General features: G+C 55.6%; 3 protein-coding genes across 9 annotated transcripts in view; 1 reads left to right on the forward strand and 2 right to left on the reverse strand.

Annotated features, from left to right (window-relative positions):
- VAMP7 (vesicle associated membrane protein 7) overlaps window positions 1-9,189 on the reverse strand; it is a 13,688-nt gene extending 4,499 nt beyond the window's left edge. Inside the window, exons 1-6 of one of the 6 annotated variants that reach the window (XM_063417002.1) lie at window positions 9,094-9,189; window positions 7,000-7,103; window positions 4,614-4,769; window positions 2,924-2,981; window positions 2,306-2,443; window positions 54-144 (exon numbers count right to left, since the gene is read on the reverse strand). In XM_063417002.1, the coding sequence (XP_063273072.1) occupies window positions 54-144; window positions 2,306-2,443; window positions 2,924-2,981; window positions 4,614-4,759 (433 nt within the window). In that variant the 5' untranslated portion in view covers window positions 4,760-4,769; window positions 7,000-7,103; window positions 9,094-9,189. The other 5 variants (XM_063417001.1, XM_063417006.1, XM_063417005.1 and 2 more) reach the window with 5 other exon arrangements.
- On the forward strand, window positions 9,112-12,409 carry LOC134560720 (DNA-directed RNA polymerases I and III subunit RPAC2-like). The gene is made up of 5 exons (XM_063417008.1): window positions 9,112-9,242; window positions 10,191-10,288; window positions 11,298-11,374; window positions 11,717-11,799; window positions 12,217-12,409. The coding sequence occupies exons 1-5, from the start codon at window positions 9,201-9,203 to the stop codon at window positions 12,262-12,264; spliced, it is 348 nt and encodes a 115-aa protein (XP_063273078.1). The 5' UTR covers window positions 9,112-9,200; the 3' UTR covers window positions 12,265-12,409.
- A 139-nt stretch (window positions 12,410-12,548) lies between these two features.
- LOC134560717 (endothelin receptor type B-like) lies at window positions 12,549-22,026 on the reverse strand. Of its 2 annotated transcripts, XM_063416999.1 has the most exons (8): window positions 21,861-22,026; window positions 17,735-18,259; window positions 16,815-16,927; window positions 16,249-16,453; window positions 15,921-16,070; window positions 15,133-15,266; window positions 14,472-14,580; window positions 12,549-13,703 (listed from the first exon to the last, which is right to left on the reverse strand). In XM_063416999.1, exons 1-8 carry the CDS (start codon window positions 21,873-21,875, stop codon window positions 13,554-13,556), a joined length of 1,401 nt encoding a protein of 466 aa, XP_063273069.1. In that variant the 5' UTR covers window positions 21,876-22,026; the 3' UTR covers window positions 12,549-13,553. The 2 variants fall into 2 exon arrangements, with proteins under 2 accessions (XP_063273069.1, XP_063273070.1); XM_063417000.1 differs by lacking the exons at window positions 12,549-13,703; window positions 14,472-14,580 and adding an exon at window positions 14,602-14,736.
- Between the last annotated feature and the right edge of the window lie 383 nt (window positions 22,027-22,409).

Below are 22,409 nucleotides of genomic sequence, written 5' to 3' on the forward strand. Positions count from 1 at the left end.
CCCAACCCAGAATGAAAGCAGCTGCAGAGGGCATTTCCCAAGGGAGGCTGTACCTATATTCCGGACCATGATCCCTTTGAGCTCATCGATCTGGGCTTGTGTCTCTGCCACCTGGTCTGGGCCCTTGCTCTCCGAGTGGTATTTCTGCAACAGAGAACAGGGAAAACAGGACCCTCAAAAACCAGGATCCAGTGAGAACAGGAGCCAACAGTTGGGGAATGCCCCACCAGATGTTGAAGGTGGCCAGTTTGAGTGTCCTGACTGCTCTCCCCAGAGGAATGGAGCAGCCAGGAGCCATCCCAGAGGATCTCCCCTGCCGCCTCCTGGGCTCAGCTGAGCCCTTACTGACAGCTTTGCTGCTGCCAGCGCCTCTGGTGTGTTATCCTGAGCACCATTCCTGTCATCCCACCCCCTCCATTCCCTTCACAAGTGACAGGGACTTCTCTCTGACGGTTCCTCTGTTTGGGGATCCCAGAGATCCTTTGGTGACAGCTTGGTATGGCTGAGAGCAGCATGAACCAACATGAGGTTAAAGGAGCCTGAGTGTTTGCAGAATCCAAGGCCCAGTCAGCATCAGGGACTGGGCTCTGCTATTCCTGCATGGATTTTAAGTCACTGTTCACATCATCACAGCTCTGCTCCATAACCACCCACGTGGCTGCTTAAATCCTGCTTTTCTTCCGGTTAAGAGCTCGATTTGGGACAGCACAGGGAGCCAGAGTCTGACACTGCCACCCCCACCTGGGCAGTCACAACTCATGGTGACAGCACCAAATCCAGCAGCTCCCCCACCTCCACCTTCTCCGCAGGGGGAGATTCCCAGGAGGTTTCAGACTGGCCACTGGTTTTACTGGAAGCACGGCCTCCCTCTCCAGGATTATCTGAGTGCTGCACTTGAGCTGGGGCTGGATCTCTGCCTCCCCCCTCAGCCTCACACAGGAACATCCTGGAGATCACCCCTGTCCTGCACCCCGGGAATGTCAGCCCTCACATCCCAGGGGATCAGGGGAGGGCAGGGCTCTGTCAGCCCTGAACTCCCCTCAGCTGAGCCCTGGATGCCAGCAATGTGGAAAAGCTCAGGCAGGCAGCTCCTCCTGTGCTAAGGGAGAGACAAAGGCTGGGATTTTAGAGGAATATCAGCCCCATGGCTCCAAAGACAGCCTGGCTTTTCTGATAAGGCAATTCCAACTTATTTCAGTCCTGAACAGCTTATGAAGTGAAGAGTCAGCATTTTTGGTAGTTTAAGGCCCCACATATCAAAGCCTGGTGGAGAGAAAAAACTCCTTCCTCACACACAGGAAATTAATCCCATTTTATTATGCACTGGCATTGTTATTCCTCGCTCTCCCCTGCTGTGGAAGCCAAGGAGCAGCTCCTGGAATGAACTCCCATGACTCTCCCTGCTCCAAACCACCTGCACAGCCCCAAATTCCAGTGCAAACTTCAGGCAGGAGCAGCACAGGTGCAAATCCTCCCTCAGAGCCCTGGGCTCACCCTGCACCCACCACACAACTGGTAGAGCTGGGACTGGTCCAGAATTCTACACTGGGGAGAGTTCTCCTGTCCCCACCAAGGGCCCCTCCTCCTGCAGCTGTGACTCTCCCAAACCTGGCCCCTTCCACGGGATCAGCAGCAAAAGAGCCAAGCCCTCCCTGGAGAACAGCCCCAGCAGAGCACTGAGAGCCTCCCACCCCACAGGCACAGCCCCACCACAGCCTGGTGTCTTTAGACAGGCTGATGTCTTTAGGTTTTAGCTTTCATATTTTTCAGATTCTGTAGTGCCTTAGTGTGTGACTGCACTTCATACAAAGTGTGAGGCAGTTCTCCTCACAGCTCAGTCAGAAAAAACAATCCTTTTCCAGCCCCAGAACCAAGGACACCGCTGCAGCTTCAGGCCCAGAAAGTGCAAACAACAGGGAATTGAGGAGAGCACTCTGGGAGGATGGGACTTCATTACCTGAAGCTGTAATTGGACAATTAACCCCAATGTGTAAATGGAACAAAACTTATCAAAGTGTGAAAACTCATGGCCCCTGGTCCATCTTGGGTGTAGCCATGGCCCTGGGCTCTTGTACTGCCCAAGGTGTATCCTTGGAAGGCCTTTTTAACAAATACCTACTTTATTCCTAAACACTGGCTAGCCTCTGTTCCAGGCAGCCTCTTGAGCCATCACAGGGACGGCCCTAGAGCCACCACTCCCAGGACACCTTGTCTTTAATCCAAGGGACATCTAAACCCCCCCAAAACCCTAGCTGAGAGGACTCCTGGGGGGAGCTGGGCTGGCAGAGCTGGCGTGGGGCCTCACCAGCTGTGCAGCCAGCACAGAGGAGAACTCGCTGTTCATGGCATAGGGCAGGGCAGTCTGCGCTCGGGAGCCGTACGTGGTCTGGAACCGCTTCTTGATCTCGTTCAGGAACGTGAAGGCTCTGGAGCGCTCAAAGTCCTGGGAACAGAGAGCAGGGAAGGTCAGCAGCAGCCTGCCAGGGCTGGGGGGCCTGCAGCTCCCAGCTCTGACACTGCCAGGGCTGTGCCAGCTCCACGCCTGCACTCAGGGGAAGGATTTCCTTCAGCACCTCCAGAATTCAGGAGCACCGGGAAAATCAGGCTGGCAACTGGAACGGTCTCTGCACCACCAACCCCCTGCACCAAGAGAGAAACTGGGCACAGCCGAGAACTTCAGCCCAAAACTCACAACCCACAGGACTGGAAGATCCCTCCCCTGGCAGGGGTTGGAGTGGGAGGATTTTGAAGGTCACTCCCAAACAATCCCACTACTCTGATTTGAGCTCCAGGCAGAGTTCAAAGCTGTAACAGAGGTTACAGTAGCTCCAGTGGGAGAAAAGGCACCTCAGAGCAGCCCTCACTAATAAACCAAAATTCCCAAATTCCCCAGGGCCTGCCTGGCTGTGTCCCCAGTACTCACATCATCTGTGATGCACAGGTAAATGATCCTGTCCTGGCAGATGTAATGGAACAGGTAACTGCAGGCAATTGAAAGGAAGAGACAAAACGTTATTGGAAGCTGCCACATTTCCAAAATTTCTTTTTCCAGAAGCCACTGCTGCCTGTGGGGCCTCTGGGGGCTGGCAAGAGAAAATCCCAGTTACTCTATGGAGCTGGCACAGATAACCATGTCCCAGGTAAATGTCCAGGGAAGCAAGGCTGGGGGCACAGGTCTCTGCCCTGAAGGTCTGTTCCCATAAAAAAGGTCAAAAATCCTTGCACATCGACAACTGTCCCAGAAGGAGTGAGCTGAAACTTGTCTGGTACCACCCTGTAGACTCCTCAGAGTCCAAGAAGAATCCCAACAGCAGAGAGAGAGTAACCCAAGAATTCCTGATGCCAGAGGGCTGCCTCTCCTTGGAGATCTATACAAAAGACACAGAGTTCCTCTTGAACACAAAAATAACTCATTAAACAAATTTAAGGAGTTCAAAGTAACTCAAACTTCTCCCATTTCAGAACAGGATAAATGTATCTTGGAGAGAATCCAGGGAGTTTTTTAGCCTATAGGCTGGGAGCCTGGCAAGGCAGAGGAAGCTCCAGACAGGAGGAACAACTCCAAGTGCTCATCAAACTTCACAGCTCCCACATGCTGCCCAGTTACCTCTAAAAATGCACCACTGCACTCCTCAAACCCAGCTTTTCAGTTGGTTGAACAGAACTCAAGGCAAAGTTATTTCCTTTCACTTAAAAGAGTAACTTAAAATATTAAAATTTATCCTTAAAATTCTAGCAGGAGAGAAGAGCTGCAGCATCCAAGGTGTGTCAGACTCCAGAGCAGGCACTGCCTCCAGAACATCTCCCACAAGGACTGGCTGTGCTCCCAAGGATGTGGGAGCCCAGCCCAGTTCTTCTCTCCTGCATCCTCAGAACAGCTCTGACAAAACAGCCTGGGCACCAGACAGGACACAGCCATACTGCCAATTCCAAAAAATGGAATGGGCTCAAAAATAAAGAGCTGGAATGGGCTCCAACACCTCTAAAATTGGGATTTCCACAGTTGATTTAGTTTGTTTCCATTGACTCACCCACCTCCCACGTGCAGGAAGTTGCAGGTGATGAAGCATCCACTCCCTGTCCTACCAACACTGACCAAGGAGTCAGCTCTCTCTTTTTCAGAGAGCTGGAAAAATCCTGGGAAAGAAAAACCCCTTTGTCCTGCAGACTGGATTTGGGGCAGCTCAGAATGACTCCATGTGATCTGTGAGCACAGCTTGTCTCAAAGCCCCCAGGATCCACAGGCAACCCAAGAAGGGTGACACTTTTACCTAAAGCCACGTTTAAGCCTCAGAAAATCCAGGGGAAGCTTCCAGAAGCCAAACTCCAAAGACTCCACAGCTGGGCACCTTCCAGCTCACTTTGGAATTGTATAAAAATGGAAAACTTGATTTTGTATCAACTGCTTTGTGCTGCTGCCGGAGCTGAAGTCAAATCCTGGTTAAGGTCTGGGGGACAGCAGCAGCTGCTGAGCTGGTGGCATTTCCATCAAATTGGGAATTTAGACAAGAAAAAATTGCAGAATCACAGAAAAACCCCCAAACACCCCCAGTTCCTTCCTGTCCTCATGCATCCCCACAAGTGCCCCCAGAGCCAGGGAGAGGGTTGCTCACCTGCCATGGGAATAGGTCAGCTTGTTGTTCTCGGATGGGATTTTGGCCAGGATCTGCTCAGTCACCTCCAGGAAGTTCCCTCCACACCAGGCATGTTTGGCCAGGATGGTGGTGCCCCTGGCCACGACGGCGAACAGGATGGCCATGGCTGCTCTCCTGCTTGGGGACAAAACAGGGCTGAGGTCAGGAGCTGGGCACAGGCACCTGCAGGGTGGCACAGGGACTTGCACAGTGTCCCCTGGCACAGGGACCAGACTGTAGCCAGGACTCAGCCAGGACACCATGACCACAAAGTTCTCTCATTTCCCCTTTTAGGTTCTGCTCATGATGACACAAAACCCTCCAGACAAAGGAGTTTTTATCTCCTCTGTGCCCTGTGAGGGTGGCAAAGCTCAGGCTGTCCAGAGCAGCTGTGGCTCCCCCTGGATCCCTGCAAGTGTCCAAGGCCAGGCTGGACATTGGGGCTTGGAGCCACCTGGGACAGCAGAAAGTGTCAGGAGTTGGAACTGGATGAGCTTTAAGCTCCCTTCCAACCCAAACCATTGTGGGATTTCCTAAGTCTCCAGAGCTGGAAAAACATCCCTGCTGCCACAGAGAGGGACACTCGTAATCAGCTCAAGTATCAGCACATTAATCTATGGCCAGAGCCAGATCTCACACATGGAGCACATGTCAGAGCCCAGCTGGGACAGCTGCCCTGCTCATCCTGCACAGCCATAAGCCTCTTTTCTGCTTAGGAAGGACTTAGGACGACTTTGGACCCTGCAAAACTCAAAAATCTCATTTTTCATTTTGCACTTAGGCCCTACTTATTCCCTGCTCTGTTCTGTGCCTCGACAGATCTGGCAAGATCACAGACCTATCTCAAATCCCCCAGGAGAGCTCTCTGGGAGCAGCCACAAAGCAGAGGTGCTGGCTGAGCTTCTGGATCCAGACTTGCTATCCCCCTGGCCCTGCCTGGTGAGAACTGGGGATCTCTGCTGGATTAACAAGGCCATGAAGAGAGACCAAACCACCACCCAGCAGGGCAGGCTGAGCTCCACAGATCCAGGCCTGGCCAGCACCAGTCAGGGCATCTCCAAACCTCCCACAGGTCTGAGCCCAGCATTGGAGGGGGAAAGGATAAAGTCACGGATTTATTTACAGGACAGACTCCACACAATCACCTGGGAGTGCTGCCAAGGGGAACAGAACCATGGAATGGTTGGAGCTGGAAGGGACCTCCAGACCCTCCCCATGTTAGGGACACTTTCCACTGTCCCAGGGTGCTCCAAACCCCATCCAGCCTGGGCTTGGACACATCCAGAGATCCAGGGGCAGCCACTGCTGCTCTGTTGGGGCTGCCCTTCCCTCTGCTGTGAGCAGCACTTAATGTGACTTATCCAAGGTTTAGTTTTATCCTCATAAACTTCTTGGGTCTGTTTTCTGCCTTGGCTGCTCTTCAGGTGGAGGTGCTGGCTCCCACAGGAAGTTTCCAAGGAATTGCTTATTCCTTTATGTTTTAGCTCTCAGTAATCTCCACTTTGGCTCATTTTCAGGCCGAAATGCTCCTGTCTTTAATAATATTGTGAATTAATTAAGCCCAGGGAATTCCCTGCACCCTCCTGTCCCTCCAGAGGCACTGGGCACAGCCCAGGGCTGCCCCTGGCCCATGGAGCAACACCAGGGCACAGCCTGGAATCACAACCACCACTAAGGCTCTTGAGCAATCAGGTGAGTGTCCAGCACCAGGAAAGCACTGTCTGCTCCTGCACTCACCCAGGAGCCACAGAAAGGAGCAGCAGTACCAGAAAACACATCTGCCACAACCTCAAATTCAGGGTACAGTGCCCACACACACAGAGACACCCCAGTTCCCTGAGCAGAACAAATGCAGCTCCAAACTGAGGATTGTAAAGTGGTTTAGGCAATTCCTAGAAATCTTTGTTCTTTTAATATTGGTGGAACTCACATCCCTGAGGTGACACATGAGCAGCAGCAGTGAGGTGACACTCGCTGGCACTGAAGGAACCCAAAGCCCTCAGTTCCCTGAGTTCACAGCTCTCACCTCCCTGGATTCACAGCCCTCACCTCCCCAAATCCAGTCCTCAACTCCTCGAGGTCATAGTCCTGACACCCCAAATTCCTGCCCTACTCCACACAGGAGCCCTGTGCTCTGAAGTAACAGCAGCCCCAGCTTAGGGCAGAACAGGTTAAATGAAGTAAAAGAGATTAACAAGGAGCATTTTTCTGTCTGAGCAGCCCCGTACCAGCCGTGTGTTACTCCTGTTAGTAACACAAATCTGTTAAACTGCTACAGGACGTCCTTCCTCAGCAGTCACCAGAGTCAGCAATGAAATCCCTTTAAATCAACCCCTCTGCAGAGCTGTTTTCCATCTAAACTTACAATATCACACAGCTGGAGGCAGCCAAGATCAAACCTTCCAAAAAGGCACTGCAAGATGCACGAGCTGCTGTCTGAAGTCCCTCTGGGGATTTAACTGAAGCCTCCTAGAAACACAGAAGGGTTTGGGTTGGGAGGGACCTCAAAGCCCACCCAATGCCACCCCTGCCATGGGCAGGGACACTTTCCACGATCCCAGCGTGTTCCCAGCCCTGTCCAGCCCGGCCTTGGACACTTTCAGGGGCAGCCACAGTTTCTCTGGGCACCCTGTGCCAGGGCCTGCCCACCCTCCCAGGGAACAATTCCTGCCCAATACAAGGCATGGAAAAAAGGCACAGGAAAACCTCTTAGGGAACATCAGAAACACAGGCTCAGTCTCCAGCACAATGTTTAAAACTCCTGTAAGGATGATTTGCTGTTTTTCAGCAACACTTCTGAACCAGAAGACTCCCAGCTCAGTGCCAGTGAGCCATGGAAAGGCCCTGCCTGCACTTCCAGAAATCCTCTTACAGAAAGCAAAGGGCACCGCGCTGCTGTTTAAGCACAGAACAAGGGGAGGTGTTGCAACCCAGCCAGTTGCAACTGCTGCAATAAAGAGATCGTTGGAGCAGGGTGAGCTCAGCAGAAAGCAGCCCAGGCTTCCCTTTAACCTCTGCTGGGCAGCTGGAAAAATCATTACTTCATTACAGAATATTGCACCGAGAAGCCCTGAGGATCTCCTGCTCATTTTGAGCCTGAGAATTGTGACATTTGTGCTTCAACTTATCCCAAGTTCAGCTTCCCTTCTGCACATAGAGTTTACTGCAGGCTCCCCCACCGCATCACTACAGAAACAAATCACCAAGGAAATTAATCCATGTGGTCTTCCAGCCACACCACCTTTCCTGGAAGCAGCACTGCAGGGTTTGGAGGGGGGTAAGAACACACAACACGACAGTGATTGAGTAAGCAGCTCCCCAAAAAGGGAACACGTGCAGCCCAAAGCATGGAATCAGGGAACTGTTGAGGTTGGAAAAGCCCCCCAAGACCATGAGTCCAACCATTCCCCAGCACTGCCGAGGCCACCCTAACCCATGTCCCCAAGTGCCACATCCACACGGATTTTAAATCCCTCCAGGGACGGGCACTCCATCTCTGCCCAGCTGCGCCAGGGCTGGACAGCCCTTTCCAGGTCAGAACATTCCCAATATCCACCCAAACCTCCCTGGCACAGCTACCTCCTGTCATCCTGTCACTGCTCCCTGGGAGCCAGCCTCCCCACACCCCCTGCCAGCACACCTGTGATTAATTAATTAACTAATTAAGCCATGCAGTGCTACATCCACAACACCGTCCACTCCCAGGCACACCAGTAACACGCTGGTAATACACGGGTAACACCCCATTAACAGGCCAGTAACACACTAATAATACCCCAGTAACACACTAATAACATCCCAATAACATGCTGGTAACACCTCCGGTAACAGGCCAGCAACATACTAATAACACCCCAGTAACACATCAATAATAACCCAGAAACACATCAATAACATCCCAGTAAAACATCAATAACACCCCAGTAACACATCAAGAACACTCCACTAACACAATAATAATATCCCAGCAACATACTAATCACATTCCAATTACATGCCAGTAACACCCCAGTAACAGGCGAGAGTAACAGAGTAATAGTACTCCAATAACATGCTGATAAACCCCTGGTAACAGGCCAGTAACATACTAATAACAGGCCAGTAACATACTAATAACACCCCAGTAATACATCAGCAACACTCCAGTAACACGGCAATAACACTTCAGTAATACATCAATAACACCCCAGTAACATGGCAATAACACCCCAGTGGCATAGTGATGATACTCCAGTAACATGCTGATAATACCCCGGTAACACGGCAATAACACCCCGGTAACCGCGGTCACCCCGCTGTGTCGCCGGTACCGAGCGCGGCCTCCTCCCGCCGGCAGCGCCTGCCGGGCGCGGGGCTGGTGCTGTGCCCGGCCGGACCCCGCACACCCGAACCCCCAGCCTGGCCCGGCCCGGCCCGGCCCTGCCGGGGCCCCGCGGCCGCCCCGGCCCCCCGCGCTCACCGGCGCTCCCGGGCCCCGCCGGCCCCGCTGCGGCCCCGCCCGGCCCGGCCTGGCCCCGACGCGTTTCCGGCCGCGGGGCCGCCGGGAGCTGCGGGCCCGGAACCGCCATGGCCGGCACCGGCAGCGGCAGCGGCCCCGCGCTGGAAACCGTGAGGGACACGGGGAGCGGGGGGGTCGGGATCGGGATCGGGATCGGGATCGGGATCGGGATCGGGATCGGGATCGGGGTCGGGGTCGGGGTCGGGATCGGGATCGGGATCGGGGTCGGGGTCGGGATCGGGATCGGGATCGGGGTCGGGGTCGGGATCGGGATCGGGATCGGGATCGGGGTCGGGGTCGGGGTCGGGATCGGGGTCGGGATCGGGGTCGGGATCGGGATCGGGGTCGGGATCGGGGTCGGGATCGGGATCGGGGTCGGGGTCGGGATCGGGGTCGGGGGCGCCGCTCGCTCCCTTACAGGAGGGGAGCGGGCGGCCCGGGCTCCGCTCCCGAGGAAAAGCAGCCTCACGTTGTGCCAGGGGAGGGCTGGGTGCGGTGTTAGGGAAGAACGCTTCGCGGGAAGGGCTGTCCCGGCCCGGCACAGCCGCCCGGGGCAGCGGCGGAGTGCCCGTCCTGCAGGGATGTGAAAGCCGTGTGGATGTGGCACAGGAGGACATGGGTTAGGGCGGCCTCGGCAGTGCTGGGGAGGGGTTGTGCTCGGTGGTCTTGGAGGGCTTTTCCAACCCAAACTGTTCCGTGCTTCCGTGACTCTGTCATTCCCAAGCCTGGCTTGGTGGTAGGGCACCCTCACGTGTGGTGGGGTGGCATTGGCATCAGGACAAATCGTGTCCGGATGGCTCCAAGGGACATCCTGACATCCTGTGGTGAACAACAGCAGGCGGAGGTCAGGGCTAACCTGGTTTAAAACTGGGTGGAATTTTGGAGCTTTCCCACTTCTCTGAAGGTGTTTTGGTCCCACAGCAGCAGCAGAGGTGGCCCAGCGAGATCCACAACCCCCCAGTTTCTCGGGGAAGCTGAGCACGGGAGCTGATCCTCACCCTTCAAGTGTCCCTGGCCTCAGGGGGGTTTCAGCTTCTCTTCCCTGTCCCTGGTGACAGATCCAGGCAGACGGGACAGACGGGAACTGCGTCACGTTTGTGCTGCACGACGAGGATCACACCCTGGGCAACTCCCTGCGCTACATGGTCATGAAGAAGTGAGTGGGGCTTCCAAGGGACCTCCGTGCCCTGCTCTGGCCTTCTCCTTCCTGATCCACACCTCAGCTGTTGCTGGCATGAGGCAGATGGTCCCAAAGGCCCTCTGAGCACACCCTTGCAGCCCTTGTGTCAGACATGGAGCCCTGCTCCTCCTTCTCCTTGTGCTGTGCCCTGAGAGCACCAACAGCCCTTAAAGGGCCTAACCAGCCTCTCCTGAGCCTCTACCCATACCCTTCCCTGCCCAGGAACCCAAGTTAAGCTCAGCCCAGGGCTTTCAGTCCCTCCTGAGCTGCTGGAGGAGTAACTGGACTCCATTTGCTGCCCAGAGAGGCTGTGGATTTCCATCCCTGGAACTGTCCCAGTCTGGGTTGGACAGGGCCTGGAGCACCCTGCAGCATGGGCGTGGGACTGGATGAGCTTTAAGGTCCCTGTGATAAATCACTGACAACACAAAAGAGGCTGCTGGCCAGAGCTGGGGGCCAAAGCTCCAGCACTCAGCTTAGCAGGAGGGAGAGGCCCTGCAACGTTTTGGGAACTTCTCCTAAAGGGGCCCTTCCTGCTGTGGAGCCATTCTGGAAAGGGCTGAATGACCTGATGGGTGTTTGGTGCTCAACACCTTTGAGGTGAGACATTCCTGTGGAGCTCAGGGCCAGTTCTGTCCTCCAGTGCCCTGGACCACTCAGCCTTTTCCACCCAGCAGAGCAGCAGCAGGTTTGGTTACAGGGAGAACTCCAAGCATCCAGGATCCTGTGGCAGAGCTGGCACTGCTCTGATTGTGGTTACAGCTGTGTCTGTGCCCTGCAGAGCTCCAGCTCAGCTCAGAGGGAGATGGGTGTGAGGGGACAAGGTCACACATGGACTTTCCTCTCAGCACATCCCTCCCCTAAGTTATTTAGACACATCCAGAGCCCCAGCAGGCCTAGGGTGCCCTGAGCCTCTGATTTTCCTGGGATTTGCCATGGATTGGCCTGGGTTTCACTGCTCCCTCTCCTCTCTGCCCTCCTGCAGCCCTGACGTGGAGTTCTGTGGCTACTGCATCACACACCCCTCGGAAAGCAAGATCAACTTCAGGATCCAGACCAGAGGTGAGGCTGGGGCTGTCCCTCCGTGTCTGGGGCCCTGTTCTTATGGAATTCCCCATGCTCATGCCAGCTTCCCACTAGGAGTCTGTTAAATAAAGAAAAGCCCTTTCTCCCTGCCCTCTGCCAGGCACTGCAGTGCTGAGCCCCTTTCCTGAGCCTCACAGGCTGCTCCCAAATTCTGCTCCAGCTGCCGTGGGAAGCAGGAAGCTGCCTGGCTCCAGGCAGCTGGGCTGGCTGGGAGCAGCCCTGGCACCCCGAGCTGTGTGGCTGGGGCACACCCCTGGGGAGGTGAGGACTGCCCTTGGGAAGCCACCTCCTGTGTCCCTAATCCATCTTTTCCCAAAGGAGCCCTTCCTGCTGTGGAGCCATTCCGGAAAGGACTGAATGACCTGATGGGTGTTTGCCAACACGTGCTCAATACCTTTGAGGTGAGACATTCCTGTGGAGCTCAGGGTCAGTTCTGTCCCCTGGGCCATTCCTGTGGAGCTCAGGGTCAGTTCTGTCCCTTGGGCCATTCCTGGGAGCTCAGGGTCAGTTCTGTCCCTTGGGTCATTCCTGAAGAGCTCAGGGTCAGTTCTGTCCTGTGATTCCAAAGGGAGAGGCCATGGCCTGTGTTGGAGACACTTTTGGCAGGAAAACCGGGAGGTTTTTGGACAGGCTCTGCCTGATCCGTGGCATGGCCTGTCTCCCTTTACTTTGGAGTGACTGTAAAGGTCACTTTCTCCCAAAAGCACCTGGAGCTCTGTCAGAGCTTTCCAGGGCAGAGGAGTCCCAGTACAGCAGGGTGGTGGCTCTGTGCTACCCAGGGACATCTTGGTGACATTTGTGCTTTGCTCTTGTTTCAGAGGAGCATGAAGGAGTTCAGAGCACAGAAGGAGGAGGAGATGCAGTAGCCTTTGGGAGGGGCATGGATGTCCATGGATGTGTGACTTCTGTGTGTTGAATTCCCTGTGTCTAAACAAGGCTTTTTTGTTGTTTTATTTTTTTATGACTTTGCTGCAAAATGTATTTTCTTTAATAATAAAGTTTATTAATTTACATGCTGCAGAGCTGATGCTGTGTCCTGCTCAGCACAGGGATGGAAGGTCATAGAATGTGGACACAGATTGCTCCGCAGATTGGAAAATCTATGGAAAATGGGCTGGTCTTGATATTCCTCAGTCTCTGTTTTCTTTGAAACCAAATTGTCTTTATGATTTATTTGTAAAACATTTACATTTCAGTGAAAGTTAAGCTAAAAAATCCACCCCAACACCTGGGAAATGTTTTAATTGCAGGTCTCGTCTCTTCTCCCCTTTTCCTCTCTCCATTTTTTTCCATGACAAGGTAGAAGGGGGGAAAGAAGGAAAAGAGAGAGAGGGAAAAGAGAGATGTGGGAAAACCAACAAAAAATCATCAAAAAGCTGGTAAATACAACTTTTTCATGTAGTTTTTCTGAAAGTTTTGGCAAGAATGTTAGAATGGGATCACATGGACTCACAGTCACATGGAATCACATGGATTGCAGTCACAGACTGGGTGGGGAGGGACCTGCAGTGCCTCTCCTCCCACCCCTGCCATGGGCAGAGACTCCTTCCACTGTCCCAGGCTGCTCCAAGCCCTGCCCAACCTGGCCTTGAAAATTGCTGGAAAATCACCTGGGGCATGAATTATTGCCAATAATAAATTCGAGAGAGCCCTTTCCCATATTTTGCTTGGTTCTAGTGGCTCTTCCAGCTGAGTTGGACCTTCTCCACTGCCTTTCCCACCTCCACAAGACCACGAGGATGCCTCTGTCCCTCACAGGGATTTATCCAAGCTTTGGTTGGCTTTTGCAGCTGGGAATTGTCACTCTCCCTCTCCTCCTCCCCCCACATCCATCTCAGAGTGACCACCCCAACCTTCCTTCCCTTCCCCCACGCATGCCCCACGTTCCACCCTGAGGCAAATGGCCAGAATCCCTTGGTTTTCTTGCGAGGAAATGAAAAATCCTGTGAGGATGTGAATCCCCTTCCCTCTCCTCAGAGGTGACCGCTGGGGCCAGGGGCTGGGTTTGGAGCTGGCCCTGGGGAAATGCTCCAGCTCCTTCCAGTTGGGTGAGGACACAAAGGCAAAGCTGATTCAGGCCCAGCCAGGAAGAGCCTGGGAGAGGATCAGAGGGGTCCTGCTGTCCTTGTGCCTTGTCCTTGGCAGTGACAGGGCTTTAGGAGGAGCTGTACTTGTTGCTCAGGCGGGAGCTGCTCCGGTCCAGCCCCAGCTCCTGCCCCGTGGCTTTCCACTTCCCAACAGATCCCTTCTCATCCGTGGGGGTGATGCTCAGGGCCGGCCTCTGGCACCAGCAGCACAGGCAGGACTGAGAAGACACAAGGGGGAGAGGTCACACATGTGGGATGTGGGAAAAGAGGAGGAAATACTCCCATATTTGTGCCAGCAGGTGCCCCTGCACAGTGCCAGGCTGGGAATTGCTGAGCCTTGCTGTCCTGCAGCTCTGCTGGGAGCAGGTTTTCCAGGTGAGGGGGGGAAATGAGGATACTGACATTTGGGCATTTTTTGTAGTTGTGTGTTCTTGTCATTAGGGGACAGAAAATACAGGTGATGCCTAGCTGGGCTCAACTCCCATGCCATGCCATGCCATGCCATGCCATGCCATGCCATGCCATGCCATGCCATGCCATGCCATGCCATGCCATGCCATGCCATGCCATGCCATGCCATGCCATCCCATCCCATCCCATCCCATCCCATCCCATCCCATCCCATCCCATCCCATCCCATCCCATCCCATCCCATCCCATCCCATCCCAGTCTACTTCCCTTTCTTTCGCAGGGCTTCACTACTTCTGAAAATTATCTCCCAATGTCTTGGGGGTTCAAAGTCTGGAGCAGCCCCAGCCCCATGTCTGATGGTTTGTGGGGATTTTCCTGTTCCAGAATGACAGGGAATTTTTGGCTTGTCCTAAATCCTGCTCTGGAAAAAGCCTCCCCCCAGCAGGGCACTGAGCTCTGGTGTACTTTGAGAAGAGAGGTACCAGACGGGGAAAATTTGGGCTGAGGAATAAGATCAACTTGTGCCCCTGGGCCTGGCGACTGCAGCCAGAAGCTCTGGAGGGGTCATTCCTACCTGGAAGCAGTTCTTGAATTTCCTGCTGACAAAGTACAGAGCCACGGGGTTGATGCAGGAGTTAAGGGAGGCCATGTTGATCCCAAAATAATCCATCACCAGGAGAAAACTGAGGGGGGAAGGGAGAGAGCAGATGTGTCAGGAGCTCATGGAGAACAGAGGGAATTTCCAAACTGCTTGGCCTGGGATCCTGCTGCTGTGGAAGAGCAGTGCACAAATCCATCCTTCCCTAGGAAGAACCACTTTTCCTTGCAAGGAGCATTCCCTGAGGAAGCCAAGAACATAAGCTCTGGTTACTCATGGTGCTCCTGGTGTTCCCAAACCCCAGCACAGCAGCAGCCCCTGGCCTGGGCTGGATTCTGGCTGATGGGTGGAAGGGGAGGGAGACAAACACCTCCCACCCGGCAGAAAGTGAGGAGCCCTCGGCCCTGCTGGGAATGTTCCTGTGCCCAGGAGACCTCAGCTTCACAGAGACATTCCAAAATTTATTTTAACCCCTCTGATGTCCCCCCACCCTCCCTGTGCCCATCGGGAGGGCAGTGCTGTCTGGACAAGGAATTGCTGAAAGCAGTAAGGCAATTCCCTAGCCTGGCCCGAGCCCAGCAGGGCCTGTGCTGGTCCCCAGGGCTCCCAGGCCGGTGTCCCCTGCCGGGGGCTCTACCTGAGCAGCTCGCAGCGGTTGGGGTCCGTCTGGTCGTAGATGGTCTTCTTGAGGATGCGGCTGAGGTGCAGGGGCAGCCAGCAGAGCGCGAAGATCACCACCAGGCAGAACACGGTCTTGGCCACCTCCCGGCGCTGCCGGACAGGGGCAGGGGGAGCGTGAGCATGGGGAGTGGGGCCCAAACAGTGGGATCAAGGAATGGTTTGGACTGGAAGGGGCCTTAAAGGTCGCCTTGTCCTACCATGGGCAGGGACATCTTCCACTAGCCCAGGCTGCTCCTGCATCGGGTCCAGGCTGCAGAAAGGGGCAGGGCAGCAGCAGCTCTGCAGGGCCAGACCCCTCCCCACCATCGCTCCTGGTGGCTCTGCTGGGATGGTGCTCCCTGGGACACGGGGCCTGCTCCATTTACCCCTCACACTGTTACAGTGACAACCAGCTGGAGCTCCTCAGGGATTCATTCCCAAAGCATGGGAGAGGACAGTGAACCCTTCCCCGCACCCCTTGTCAGGGATTTGGTACATCCAGCCTTTGGTCCAGTGTGGCGTGGGCTGGGATAAATGACCAGGAGAGCTTTAATGAAGCTGGGCCGTGACCAGAAGGGTTTGGGGTCACCCCTGAGGCTGGAGATTATGGAGCTGAAGGCCCTTTTCCCTGGTGTAATCCCTGTACCAGTGTGCCAAGATCTGCTGTGAGGCTTTGCCACTCTTCCTTTCCTTCACAGGGATGGGAGTGTCCCCCCTCCCACAGCACTGTCTGGGAACCCCAGGATTCCTCCCTGGTTCCCTCACCCGTTTCATGTGGTCATTCAGAGCAATCCTCATCCCATTCCTTTTGCTCAGCATCTCGCAGGACATGAGGGTGTAGAAGATGCCCGTGCACACCAGGGGCAGGCAGAAATAAAAACCAAAAAGCCACCAGTCCTTCACATCCCGGTAAAACTGCAGGGGAAAGAGAGAGAGAGCAGCTGGAAATGGGGAAAGGGCAGGAGGGGTAACTTGGGATGCACATGTACCCTTCTGAAGCAGGATTGGGATTGGGATTGGGATTGGGAATAGGATTGGGATTGGGACTGGGACTGGGATTGGGATTGGGACTGAGACTGGGATGCACTCATACCCTCATGAAGGGGGATTTCTGCTCCGAGGCCAGCATGCACACCCACAGGTGCTGCTCCCAGTAGCTCAGCTCCACCATGTCGAAGGCGATGGCCTCGGGCACTGCCAGAACGATGGCCACTGCCCAGATCAGCAGCACCTCCACGGCCTTCCACATGGGGATCCCAATGCCCTGGATCCGGCTCCAGGACGCCACGGCTCTGTACCTGCCCGGGCATGGGAATGAGGAGAAGGTGCAGATTAGAGCTGTCCCCAGATGTCCTTTCCCTCACACCTTCCTCTCCACCCCTGAACCATCCCAAGTGCAGGACTGGGGAGCAGGGGCTCAGTGGATGGATGGGATGGGGGCTGTCCTTGGCCACCTTCCTCACCATCCCACCCACACCATGATCCTCCCCTCAGGATTCCAACTGTCACCAGAGAGTTCCTGCTGGATTCCAGCTCCACATGAGAACAGCCTGTCCCCATCCTGGCACTGGCCAGAGAAGGAGCTCCTGGTTCTGCCCCTGGTGCCAGTGAGGGGACAGGGGTGGGCTGGGCAGCGCAGGTGTGGCTGTTGTGTCTCACCTGTCGATGCTGAGGGCACAGAGGCTGAGCACTGTGATGCCCACCGAGGCTTTCTGGATGAAGGGCACCAGCTTGCAGACCTGCACTCCGAAGGGCCAGTCCTTGGCCAGGAGCTGGGGAGGATCCACACGTTAGCAGGCTGCTTTGGGAACACCCTTCCAGCTTCTCTGTGGGCTCACCCACGAGGTGTGGGGAGCCCTCAGAGAGCAGGGAGAGCTCTCTGAGCTTCCCACCACTGGGAATGTGCCGCGGGCACTTTCCCATGGTTTGTTGGCACTGGGAAACTTTGATTTCCCTGACTGGACACAGATGAAGGTTGGTCCAGACACCAGGTCCTGACTCCAGACCGTGGGGGGTTTTGAGTGGATCTGAGTCCTGAACTCCACACTAGGCTGCTTTGGGTTGTTTTCCAAGGGAGAATGAAAGTCGTGCTCTGACACAGCCGAGGTCCAGCCTGGACAGCTTCAAAGCCGTGTGTCCTTAGCTTTTCCAGACTCTGACCCCCGAGCACACTCACTTTCCTGACAGAACCCACGCTCAGCTGGGACAAGCAGAGGTGGGACAATGTGTCCTGAAGGCTGGAGGAACCCAGGCCACTCATCCAAGAGGAGGAGAATGAGGCTGAGTTCACAACCCCTCTGCCCCCCTGACCCCGGGGCCTTTCCTGAGGCTACCCCAGAACCAACCACCCATTCCAGCTCATTCCTTCGGCCTCAGCAGCAACACAAATCATGGAATCTCAGAAGGGTTACAGAGGGACCCTAAAGCCCATCCAGTCCCTGGGCAGGGACACCTTCCCCTATCCCAGGCTGCTCCAAGCCCCATCCAAGCTGGCCTTGGACTCCTCCAGGGATGCGGGGGCAGCCACAGCCGGTCCCGAGGTGGGAGCAGCCCCATCCCAGCCCCAGCGTGGAGCCCACCTTGTAGACGTTGATGGGCAGCGCGATGAGGATGTAGAGCAGGTCCCCCAGGGCCAGGCTGGCGATGAGCACGTTGGGGCCGTTCCTCATGCACTTGTTCTTGTAGATGATGCGCAGCAGCGTGGAGTTGCCGATGATGCCCACGATGAAGATGGTGCAGGACACGATGGTGTTGATGTACTTGAAGACGTGCCGGATGTCGGCGGGCCTGGCGCACACGGGCAGCAGGGGCGGCTCCGAGGGGCTGCCCCCAGGGGTGTCCCCAGACAGGTTGGACACCGGCATGGCCCGGAGGAGCCCAGGCTGCAGCAGGCTGTAGGCCTGCTCCTGGCCCAGCACCGCCAGGGGCACGGTGCTCTCCTGGAAGGCCCCAGGGGTCTGGCTGTGCACCCCAGAGAAGAGGCAGCTCAGGAGGATGGCCAGGGCGGTGGGAGCTGGGATTGGTCCTGCTGAGGAGACGACGGTGAAGCCGTGGGCAGGGGTCCTCATGATGCTTGTGGAATGTCCTTGGGGTCTTGCTGGGATCTGCCAGTGGAGAAAAGGACCAGGGAGAGGAATGGTTTAGCAGGGGATGAAGAGGTGGGACATTGGAGAGAAGAAAAGTTGCCCATCCTGGAGAGGAGAAGGCTGAGGTGAGACCTCACTGGGATCTGAAAGTTCCTCCTGAGGGGCAGCTCTGATCTCTCCTCCCTATGAGCAGGGACAGCACCCAGGGAATGGCTGGAGTGGGCCAGGGCAGGGTTAGGTTGGAGATCAGGAAAGGTTTTTACCCCAGAGGGTGCTGGGCCCAGCCAGGCTCCCCAGGAATGGGCACAGCCCCGAGGCTGCCACAGCTCCAGGAGAGTTTGGACACCACAGGGATGCCCAGGGTAGGATTGTTGGGCTCTCTGTGCAGGGCCAGGAGCTGGGCTGGATGACCCCTGTGGATCCCTCCCAACCTGGCATATTCTATTTTATGATTCAATTTTATTTATGAGCTGCTGGAGAGCTCCATCATCCCAGCAAACAGAAACGATGCCAGATCGGATCCTGCCAGGTCAGTGCTGTTGACCTGAGGGTGGGGTTTGTGCTGCTAAATTTAAACAGTTCAGTAGAACAGACTGGGAGGAGAACAAACAGTCCCTTGTGCCTCTGACACGGCCCTGCAGTGGCTGGGGGCACCTGCCTGTGCTCAGTGAGTGTGGGAGCAGTGCCTGCAGCTCCTGCACTCGGCATTGCTGCTCCTGTGGCCAGTCCCAGCTTCCTCCTGTGACCATCCCACTCCTCACTTAGAATCCCAGAATCATTAGCATTGGAAAAGTGCTCCAGGATCATCGAGTCCAAGCTGTGCCCAATCCCCACCTCATCACCAGAGCACAGAGTCCAGTTGTTCCTTGGGCCCCTCCAGGGATGGGGACTCCAAACTCTGCTGGGCATGCCCTGCCAAGGCTTGAGCACCCTTTCCATGGGGAAATTCCTGCTGGTGTCCACCCTTCCCCTCCCCTGGCCCAGCCTGGGGCCGTTCCCTCTCCTCCTGTCCCTATTCTCTGGAGCAGAGCCCGGCCCCTCCGGCTGTGCCCTCCTGTCAGGGACTTGTAGGGTTTAGTTTGGGGTCATTTCATTCCTGACAGGTTGAGGTTGCACTTTTGGGGCACCTCTGTCAATGCCTGCACATCTGGGCAGCTCTGCAGTCACACCTCAGGGTCCACAGAACCAGCAGAACTTTCCCAGTTTATCCCACGGGGGGAACAGAAGCCTCACCAACATCCCCCTCCTCAGCTGATCCCACAGGCTGCCCCTGCAAAGGGAGGACTCAGCAGAGCCCTGCTGGGAAAACACTGCAGGGCTTTTTCCAGCAGTGCCACACTGACACCTGACATCTCACCCCGATTTATGTGCAGCAGCACAGCCCCTCTTCCCCATCCTCAGCACCAAGAACTGAACCTCTTCCCTCCCAAACCCCCATGCCCACCCAGCTCCGTGTTCAGAGGTATAAAACTCCCTGGGCTCTTTCCAGCACTGGCTGCTGACACAGTGGAAGCTCTCCAGGGCTGCAGCACCAATAAATATCCCCAGAGTGGTTTTGATTTGCACAGCTCTGACGGCGCTTCCCGGCAGGAAGAGCCAAGTGGCTGCTCCACAACCACAGGAGAAAGATGAGAGTGGTGGTGGCACCATCCTGGGGGGTGTGGGTTTGAGGAAGGGGTTTTTGCGTGATCCAGGCTTGGAAATGAGCCCAGACAAGGAATGGGAGAGGGCAGAAAACTCCAGTCTGTTCCTCAAGCAGGGATAAATCTGGGGCTCTTGGCTGGAGTGAATAAGGAACACTTTTGTCAAACTGTGAAACTCCCCAGCTCTGAAGGAAGAAGAAAGTGCTGTGGCTGGACTGGGAACTGGAGCGTTTCTGGGAGTCCCTGGGATTTCCCTGCTCCAGGGAAGGAGTGAGGCAGGGATCAGGGAGCCTGACTGGGATCAGTGTGGGGCTGACTCCTGCACGCAGAGCTGGGATCTGATCCCAAACCGCTGGACCCCAGGATCTGCTTCCCAGGACCAGCCAGCCAAGGCCCTCCCAGGCTGTAGCAGGGTCCTCCCTGCCCATGGCAAGGGCAACCCCAGGCCCAGCACTGCTCCCACCCCGGGAAGAGGTGGCCAGGCCAGGCAGAGCCCCCCAGGACTGAGCACAGCTCCTGTGGCAGCTGTGCCTCCCCCAGGGGCTCGGGCTTTGTGGAAGTGCCTGGGCTGGGCTGGGAGGGGTGAAGAAAGGAAGGGAGAGAATGGATAAATACCCCAAAGGATCACAAACCTGCACACAGACCCCTGCTCTGACTTGTCCAGGGATTTCAGCCTTGTTGAACTCCCCAGCTCCGTTGTCTCCCCCGGCCACGCCAGGGACAGGTGTCCCCTGGGGGTGTCCAAACCTCTCCTCCCCACCGTGCCCACAGGACTGCAGCTCTCAGGAGAGGGCAGACCCCGCTCAGAAATCCTGCCTGAGGTCCCTGGGGGCTCACGGGGACAGCTTTGGATGGCACAGCCACTCTTGGCTGGAGGACAGCAGTGCACTGGCAGAGGGTGCCAGGGCACCCCTGGAAGTCATGCCCAGAGACCCCCACAGCCCTGGGCTGTTTTATGTGCCCAGCCTGATCTCAGAGCTGTGGTAAAGAAAAATGTAGAAGCATAAAAACCCTGAGGCTTGGCAGAGCAGCTCATGTGAAGGAGGATCACAGGACACAGCTCCTGCCCAGCCCCTCCATGGAGCAGCTGAAAAGCACTAGAGAAGAAAAACACTTTCTCCCCATCTCACCTTAAACTGAATCAAATCTTTCACTAAATCAAAAATTTGGGCAAAACCAAACTGTTTTCTCCTGCCCAACTGCCCATTTCATCCTTGCTCTTCCCATCTTGGAGTGCTTAGAAGAACAGCCCTTCCTCAGCTGATGGAAACTGAGGCACAGGAGCCTTGTTCAGATGGGAACCCAATACCAGCATGGTCAAACCCCAGATCCAGAATTGCTTTCACCCATCCCAGTGGGAATTTTAACTGTGCCAAGCCCGAATCACAGCTGAACCCACTGGAATCCTAACATGGACATCCTAATCAGGGAGAGATTCCCAGAGAGAAAACCAGACTGAAAACTGTCACCTCAACCCTACAGAGGCTAATTCTGCCCGAAAGGTGCCGTGTGTGGGATTGCAATCCCTCTTCCCTGGGATCCCAGGAGAGCCCAGCACATCGCAGGCAGCATCCTCACCTCCAGCCTCCACCCTCTCCCTCCATCCTCCTCCTCCTCTCCCTCCCTTCCAGAGCAGTTCCACCTTATCTCTCAGACTCCAAACACAGCTTTTCTGTGGATAAATACTGCAGCTAAATCTCTGTGGGTGGAGGAGAGGAGGGAGAGAGGTGACAGCAGCACCTCCCGCTGCTCCCTGCCCTGAACCCAGCCTGCTCCAGGAGCAGGAGTTTCCACCAGAGGTCTGCTGGATTTCTCCTCTCCCTGCCATGTACTGGATCTTGTCCAGGCACCGTGGGCCCTTCAACACCTTCCCCAGAGGGGGCTGCAAACCCTGCAAAAACCCACCCTGACACAAGGAACCACTTTGTTCACAGATTAATGCACAGAAGAGCAAAGCTTTCCATCGGAGTCGTTACCTTCCTGGTGACCATGGAATTTGGGTGCTCCTGGGAGCGGTTTCTTCCCCCTCACGGCTCCTGCCCCCTGCCCTGGACCTCGGGCATGTCCTGGGAGAGCTGCAGTGCTTTGGATGCTGGAGCTGGCTCTTGTGTGGGGGCTGGTGCTGCGGGGAATGCTCCTTCCTCCCGCGGCTCCCGCAGTGGGTGGTTTTATAGAACATCCCAGGGCTCCCCCAGCACTGCCCCTGCGACCAATGGCTGAGGGTGGGATGGGGATGGAGGAGGGAAAAGCTGGAGAAACACGGGACAGCTCTGGGACGGAGTGAAAATAATAAACAAATAAATCTGCGGGGGGGGGGTGGCGGGGTGGCACCGTCTGCTCCATGAGTGGCAGGATCCTCATCTCAAGATTTGTTCAAAGCTGCTGATGAGAACTGGACCAGGCTGGCTTTTCTCACTGGCCAAGGTTTTTAAATAGGGCAGAAATGATCTGGATATGCAGGAAAAGCCAGGTTTGGTGGGAAGGACATGGAGGTAGACTCAGGTTTAGTGGGAAGGACACAGAGG

The sequence above is a fragment of the Prinia subflava genome, chromosome 20, assembly GCF_021018805.1.
Source record: "Prinia subflava isolate CZ2003 ecotype Zambia chromosome 20, Cam_Psub_1.2, whole genome shotgun sequence".
In the NCBI taxonomy this organism is placed as follows: domain Eukaryota; kingdom Metazoa; phylum Chordata; class Aves; order Passeriformes; family Cisticolidae; genus Prinia; species Prinia subflava.

Bases quoted from the DNA above. Each gene is read 5' to 3' on its own strand.
- LOC134560720 (XM_063417008.1), top strand. From the start codon at position 9,201: ATGGCCGGCACCGGCAGCGGCAGCGGCCCCGCGCTGGAAACC. The intron at 10,289-11,297 runs GTGAGTGGGGCT...GCCCTCCTGCAG, and splicing joins CGCTACATGGTCATGAAGAA to CCCTGACGTGGAGTTCTGTG. The intron at 11,375-11,716 runs GTGAGGCTGGGG...CTTTTCCCAAAG, and splicing joins CTTCAGGATCCAGACCAGAG to GAGCCCTTCCTGCTGTGGAG.
- LOC134560717 (XM_063416999.1), bottom strand. The intron at 14,581-15,132 runs GTAGAGCCCCCG...TTCCCCCCTCAG, and splicing joins AACCGCTGCGAGCTGCTCAG to TTTTCTCCTGGTGATGGATT. The intron at 13,704-14,471 runs GTAGGAATGACC...GTGTCTTCTCAG, and splicing joins AATTCAAGAACTGCTTCCAG to TCCTGCCTGTGCTGCTGGTG.